Here is a 7,853-nt window from a genome sequence, read left to right as displayed (position 1 = left end):
GCCTCCCAGAGTGCTAGGATTACAGGCGTGAGCCACCGTGCCGGCCCAAAAGTCTATCCTTAAGCACTTAAGGACTGTAGGCTCAGATTATCAAATCCCACTGACCCCCTAACGATTCTACAAGGCCGTGCCCACTCATTTATGTTCTACTACTTTTCACATGTGGGAAATGCAATTGTGATCATAAAACATAGTTTAGATAACAGCTCTAAAGAATTTATATTTGCTGTTTGATCCCCCCACACCTGCCATTCAATCAGTACTGGAAGTACAGGGGCTCTCCTGGGACAGAATCAACAAAAACTTGACATTAAAAAGAAGTCCTTTCACTTGAAATCTTTGATAACCACTTCTTCACATAGACCTTGAAGGAGATGCATGAGAGGTGGCAAGTTCCACTACGTTTGAGGAATGGCCGATAGAGGACTGTACTGTCTCTCCCCAGGCTCACAGGTGGTGCTGTGCGGCCCAAAGAGAAGCACTTCCCTTAGTTCCCAGACCTCGGGTTTTCCATGAGAGAAAAACAATGCCTCATTTATCGATCCGGTAACATCCATGGTGCCAGGCACTGGCTTAGGCAACAGGGAAGGTGCCTCTGTCCTCGAGCAGCTCAGGAGGAAGTGGGTGGAAGGTTCGGGTCAGAGCCACTGTTCACCCTAAGCCCCTCTCCTGAAGTGAGGTGTATGAGTAGGTGGCTGGATTCTGCCCATCACATACCTCATCCCTGATTGAGCTCCTCCAACCCTTGGTACTAGGCCTGTATGGCCTTTTGTTTGGTGCAAGAACTGAGCTTGGTGCACAGAAATGATGATAATAGGGACTTAAATGACTTATGAACATAATCCAGATTTCGAAGCAGGAGCATGTGGGTCTGTAAACTGGCTTCCTTGGCACAACCATGGAGCATCTCAGGGTGACAAGGTGGCAGATGCAGGGACACAACTGCAAAAGTCAATGGCCTTTGACAAAGGCAGGGAAAGCTTGTGTACCTGAGGTAGGAAAGGATTTTGATTTTTGTGAGTTAAATAATAGGCAGTTCTCAAGGGAAAATGGCCTTTTTTCTAGTGATCTTTGAAGACAGGTAAAATTTTGCACTTTTCTCATGTCAGAGAAGTCCCAGAGACCAAAGCCTCTTAAACTTTAATATGCATGTGAATAACCCAGGGATCTTTCAAAGCATAGACTAGGTTCAGCAGGTCTGGGGCAGTGCCTGAGATTCTGTGTTCCCAACAAGCTCCCTCCCGGGTGACAGTGGTGCTGCTGCTCTACCGTATTTGCCGGTCCACAAGCTGTCCTTTGAGTAGCAAAGACCCAGAAAGCACCTGGTGGCCTGGAGCTAGTCTGATCTGGTTTTTGGAAGGCATTGACCCTGTTCCAGCCACCCGTGACACTCCAGTCACCACACTGTCTGCAGCAGCATTTTCTGCTCTCAAGGGTCTTGTGTAGTCTAAGGAGATATTGCTGGAGGGTATATTTTGGTGTGTTTCATCATTTTTTAAAAAAAATCTTTGTTGTGCTGTTGAGTGCATCTTCTTTAGGGCAAAATGTCAGCAGTATCTGTCACGCCTAATCAAGGAGTGCTCAATCCTGTATTGTTGCAGTGCACTGCCTTGACACACATATCTTGTGTCTGTTGCATATGGTAGGGGGGAGTTCCCCATAGTAATCCTAAGGAAGAAAGATTTGCCATTCGATCATAAGATGATGAACTCATGTGTTATGTCCAGTCAGTTGATAATGCAGCAGCCTTTTAATGATGAATGGATTGCAGAGTGTATATGGAAAAGGGACTAAGTCCATTGATTATTTTCTGGGCATTGAATTCAGCTGTCACCAAATATAACTTGTCATTTGAGCCTCCTGGGTTGAAAAGCAATTACAGAAATTTAAAAACAAATTCCATTTTGATGGTTTTGTCTCTTTTGAGCTACATCAGATGGTTTCTCTTAGAAAGGAAGTAAAAACTCAAAGATTCCCTCAAAATTAAACTCAAAAGTGATTTTGGGAAAATGGAGGCTCCATACCACAATGTGTGCTGATAAGCGGCCGTCCTTCATTCAGTACAGTGTGTGCCAAGGCAGTGAGTGGTTTGTTCATCCGGCTTCCTGAGCTGATGGTAGTTTTTCATGAAAAGATCATCATGTAACATAGACCAAACTGATCTTCCAAAATTATTTTTGGTGGATTGGGAGAGTGGCTCACTTAACGTCTCTAATTTCTTCATTTATTTTTACAGGTCACATTCCATCCCTAAAACATTTTGTGGGTCTGTCAGCAACTTCGATTGAAGCAGAAATTAATCTTAACAGATATGCTGATGAGGGCTTGGAAGGGTCTTTGCTCTTAAGAGGGCTTTGTTGCAGTGGTATTTATCTTAATCAGACTTGGCTGGTATGTCTTCCACTCATAGAATTTTAGAAGGAAAAATACTCTAACCAACATAGAAATCATCTAGTCCGGCCATCTCATTTTACCCAAGTAGAAATAGCCCAGAGGTTTACTCAAGGTCACAGGGGCCTGTCTTGGGATACCCATCCTGGGCTCCCTGAGTCCCCCACCGTGTCTTTCTGTGTTGATTTCTGGCTGTGACACAGTGGCTCTGAGGCCCGAGGAAGCAGGTCTCCCACCATTCCTGGCGGGAGCCTGGTAGTCTCATACCACTCTCTGCACTGCCACACCCACCAGACCCTGCTCCTGGCAGAGCTGCTGGGAACACACGGATGCCCCAGGGAGACAAGGTGGCTCAGCAGGAGCCTGTATTCTGCAGCCAGTGGCCTGGCTCAAATCCTGCCTTGCTCCCTACAAGTTGTGTGACTTTGGGCAAGTCACTGAACCCCTTTGTGCCTCGGTTTCCTCAGATATAGAGTGAGACCTTCCTCTTAGGATCATTGGGAATATGTACAAAGCAATTAGAACAAGCAATCAGGGGCATTGTATGTGTTCTAAGAGTATTTGCAAACTATGGGTCTCTACAAGGTATTGAATTGTGAAATCAGTGTTCTGAGTTATAAATAGCATTCGAAAAATTAAATGGCATGTATTTGAATAAAATGGAACATATTAGAGCACATTGTATAATATCTCTGCAGGGCGTTGGTGGATGTCCCTTTGGCACCTCTTGGTGTTTCTTTTGGTTTCCTGTGTGTGTGTGTGTGTGTGTGTGTGTGTGTGTGTGTGTATGTGTCTAATGGCTCACAGGGTAAAATGTATTTCTCACAGAGGGTTGTGGTTACAAGAGTTTGGAAGCTCCTGCTCTAGGGACTGGAGTGAACGAGTCCATTTTTCTAAGCACAGATGCACGGGGTGAACGAGGCCGCTGTGGACTTGAATGCGCAAGGTGAGCTCCGGCTGAATCGTAAATGTGCTTCCTTTGCAGAGAGAGACCAAAGGGCAGTTTCTCATCGACCACATCTGCAACTACTACAGCTTGCTGGAGAAGGACTACTTTGGCATTCGCTATGTGGACCCAGAGAAGCAAAGGGTAAGAGCCTATCTCCATCCAGAGCCATTCTGGGGGAGCAACTCAGACTGTGGGGCACTGTCTCAGAGCCCGTTCGTCTCAGACACCCTGGTTCTCATGGGTTATTGGCCACACGAAACTGTGTGTGAGCGGGAGAGGCTGGCACTGTCACCACTGGACTGTGTGGAGCAGGAGAAGGGAAAAGTTACCTTATCGGCCTTTCTGGAACGCTGCTCCTGTCTGGTTGGAAGAGAGAATGTCCTTGTGCTTTTGAACCCAGGGTTTGCCAAAGCTCCTCAAATGGTGGCCAACTAAGCCCTCATTATAGAGAACCCTCCCCCCGACCCCTCACTACCAAAAGCTATCAGTAGAGAGGCGGGTGGAGAGGGGAGTGGGGGAGTGAATGCTTATTGGATACAGGGTTTTCTTTGGAGGGGAGGAAAATGTTTGGAACTTGACAGGTGTTGGCTGCACGACATCGTGAATGTGCTGAATGTCACTGAAATGTAAAGTTTAAAAGGGTTAATTTTATATTATGTGGCTTTTACCTCATTTTTTAAGAAAATCTTTTGACAGATGAAGGGTTAAATCACTTGAGAAGCTGCTCCTTGGGCACGCTAACCTGGACAGCCCCCACCGCGCTCCTGCTCCTGGACACACTTGCCCCTTTTAGTACCTGTTGGTGGGTACATGTGAGCAGGGCAGTCTCTCCTTTCGAGCCGGTGTACCCGTCTTATGAGATCCGGGTGTGGCATGTGTCAGACTCGGTGAAGTGACATCCGAAAGCCCCCTGGGAGGGAGTCTCCATTCCAGCTTCTGGGGTTTCCTAGTCCTGCAACCCTGCTGTGGGTCCCAGCTGTGAGTCTCTGGTCTCTGCTGCTTACAGCAGGGCTATGTGGGGAAGGGATATCCTGCGGGTCACCCAGGAGGGGGACAGGACCCCTCTGCCTTTCGTAATTTGATCTCCTCCTCCCCAGCAACCCTGATCTTCTTCTCAGCCCCTCCTCCCTCCCGCCAACCCAGCCTGGCTCTTAGTAAAAAGACATCTCAGGCCGGGCGCGGTGGCTCAAGCCTGTAATCCTAGCTCTCTGGGAGGCCGAGGCAGGTGGATTGTTTGAGCTCAAGAGTTCGAAACCAGCCTGAGGAAGAGCGAGACCCCGTCTCTACTAAAAATAGAAAGAAATTAATCGGACAACTAAAAATACATAGAAAAAATTAGCCGGGCATGGTGGCGCATGCCTGTAGTCCCAGCTACTTGGGAGGCTGAGGCAGAAGGATTGCTTGAGCCCAGGAGTGTGAGGTTGCTGTGAGCTAGGATGACGCCACGGCAGTCACTCTAGCCAGGGCAACAGAGTGAGACTCTGTCTCAAAAAAAAAAAAAAAAGACATCTCAACATCACTCACCTCCTGATATGATACACTAGGGACACATCCTGTCTGTGGTCTTCTTCCCAATAATGCATAACCTCAGTCTTGAGAAAGCATCGGACAAACCCAAATAACTTACCAATACTCTTCAAAAGTGTTAAGGTCATGAAAGACAAGGAAAGACTGAGGAACTGTCATAGACTGGAGTAACACATCAACTCAAGGCAATGTGGGATCCTGAATTGGTTTCTGGAATAGAGAAAAGTATACTTGTGAGAAAACTGGGTGAACTCCAGGTTAAGTATGTAGTTTAGTTGATGCTATTGTGCTAATATTGGTTTCTTATTTTGATAATTGTGCTGTGGTTGTACAAGATGCTAACATTAGGAGATGAGAAAGCCAAGAGATTTAGAGAAGCTGAAGTGGAACTCACCTCTGCTATGGGGGCTGGTGGTTTGCCTACAACTCTTTACAACTCGATTTACAGTAAACCATTGTGGAATATTAAATATTTAGCACTATTACATTTGGAACACCATATGTTTGACAAGATGTCTCATGCCCCAGATGCTCTGAAAGTGGGAAAGACTGAGTCAGGAAACGGTAACTATCATTTGCTATTTTAATGGCAAGGGCCCAGGAATTCCATTCTTCTTCTTATTTTTTAATTTGATATAGGGAGGGAGAGATTGAATACTGGTCAGTAGAAATCCCCTGAATTTCTACCACATTCATCCTCTGAGGAACTCGTATAATTTTAGTTGCTTAAGATTAGGGGAAATGTGGCTGGTGTTCTCCCCATTTTATCAGTAGAGAAGCCTGGGGCAGTGAGTTTAGAAGTCATGGGAGAAATAATTGTGGAAGGAAAAGGTAGTATTTGGCTTAGGTCCAGTTTCTTTTTATATATATATATATTTAAACTCTAGCATAGTCTTTCCATCACTTCTGTTCAAGTATTCAAGTAACTTCCCTTTCGAAAGATAAAATTTTGAAATAATTGGCTGTATTTCATAACTCTAGTTTCTGTGGCTATGGTTCGAGATGTCCGTCTTCCTGGATTTCCCCTCTTGCTCTTCCACTCCTTTCCTTTCCCCAAACCCAGGTAAGGAAGTCATCCCCAGTGCCTTAGAGCTGAAGTGCCCCAGCCCCCAGCCCAGCCAGAGGAGGAATTATACCAGGACTTGGTTATAGGTGATTAGTTTACAGTCTGGAGGGAGGCTGTAGTCAGAGCTTTTGGTTTTAACTTCCCTATTTCGAAGCATCTGTTTAACCCATTTACATCAGTGTTGTTGACTTTTCTAATGTAAGGATGTTTTGACTCATACCCTAAGATAAGGGATTCACTTTGGAAATTCATACCTACCTCTGGAGTACACTGCTCAAGTGCCCAGTGTTGGCACATGGGGCATTGTGTGTCATGTGTCCACTGGGCACCAGAGGGTTTCACATGCTTTCTGATAGGAGGATGAGCTGGAAAATCACAGATGCAGGGACACCCTCATCCCCCACCGCCATATAATTATAGCCCTGAAGTTTTTATGTTGGTAGCCAGAAAGAACTAGTGAGCCTTTCAGTGAGTTTTATTAACAACAAGAAAAGACCTTGTCTGTGTTAAAGCAATTTGCTTTTTCTGGAGGCACCTTGGGGAGGACAGGGAATAAAAACTGGCCCAATGATTTGAGGTCTCACTCTGGGGAGGGTGCCAGGAAGCCAGAGAGCATTATGTCCCACCAGCTGCTCCTGCCGTTGAAAGGCTGCTTCCTGCTCCTCGGGATAATTGCCGCACAGATGCTCATAACTGGGAACAAGAGTGGTACCTAAGATTTAGGGCAGCCCTGCACTGAAGAGAAGGGCTGTACTGCTGCCTCAAGTCACCGTCATGAATTTGTCTGTGTAACGAGTGCCCTTTTGTTTTTCAGTATCAAGAGGTATTAACAATCAAGGCTTCTTGGCGCTGTGTGTTGGGAGAGTGGGGGAGACATGTACAAGTAACTTGGCTTTGTGGGATAGGACTTTGGGCACTGAAGTTACAAGAAAGACAATACCATCATAAGAGTATTAAAACTGAATATATTGTCTGGTGGTTCTATTGTGGCCCAAGATATGAACACTGACAGATTTGGGGAAATTGTCAGATTCCTTCAGCAGAACTTGGTCTTTAATTAAAATGGTTGCTCCTAATTGACTCTGTCTACATCTGATAGCCTCTCCTGAGAAGGGAGAGGAATGCTTCCTAAAAGGTTGTGATCTAGAAGGCACTTAGCAAACTTGGATGTCCTAATTTTAGTGGGGGGAGGGAAACACATGAACTGGTTATCTTGTATGAGCCAGAAGGCAGGGGCTGGGAAAAATGCCATTTTATCCCTTTCAGAGTCAGAAAAAAATAGGAAGATATCCAAGGTAGGAAGTTTTTCCTTCCTGGGTGGTGGGAATAACGTGGGCAGGAGTCAATTATGGAGATAAGGCTTAATGTTATCATTAGAGAGAAAACTCACTGAAGGCTTCCAGCAGTCAAGGACATCAGAGCCAACTAGAGACCAGCAGGTTTGGAAGTTTCAAAGTAGCTTTAAAGATAACTTTTAAGTCAAGGTGGGAAGAAGACTAGAATGTATCTATTGTGCATAACTTGGAGAAATAAAAAGAGTATAGGTTAGGAAATGTCAATTTGGATTTTTTTTCATTCAGCTTCCAGCAGATTTCTTTTAAGTTCAATTGTAATTGTGTTTTACCTGCATGGAGGGTCATAATCAGGAGCTAGTGTTCTAGTTATCTGTTGCTGTGCAACAGCCTCCCCAAAAGTTAGTGGGTTAGAACAATGTAATTTTATTATATGATGGGATTTTGTGGGTCAGGAATTTGAGCAGGGCTCAGCTGGATGATTCTTCTGCCCCACATGATGTTGATTGGGGTCACTCAGTGATGTTCAGCTGGTGGCTGGTCCTGTCTGGAGGGTCCAAGACATCTGCATTTATGTGCCTGGTCCTTGATGCAGATGGCTGGAGGGTGAGGCTCAGGGGCCCCTTCC

General features: G+C 45.5%; 1 protein-coding gene across 2 annotated transcripts in view; it reads left to right on the top strand.

The window, feature by feature from the left end:
• Nucleotides 1-7,853, top strand: part of FRMD3 (FERM domain containing 3) — a 251,744-nt gene that overhangs the window by 125,334 nt on the left and 118,557 nt on the right. For both annotated transcript variants that reach the window (XM_012640022.1, XM_012640021.1), the window contains exon 2: nucleotides 3,377-3,481. In XM_012640022.1, the coding sequence (XP_012495476.1) occupies nucleotides 3,377-3,481 (105 nt within the window). The remainder of the gene's footprint in view (nucleotides 1-3,376; nucleotides 3,482-7,853) is intronic.

This window comes from Propithecus coquereli, unplaced genomic scaffold, assembly GCF_000956105.1.
Source record: "Propithecus coquereli isolate 6110/MARCELLA unplaced genomic scaffold, Pcoq_1.0 Scaffold147, whole genome shotgun sequence".
NCBI classification, from domain to species: Eukaryota; Metazoa; Chordata; class Mammalia; order Primates; family Indriidae; genus Propithecus; species Propithecus coquereli.
The sequence above is the reverse complement of the archived record's forward strand: the minus strand, read 5'-3'. Positions and strand labels throughout refer to the sequence as shown.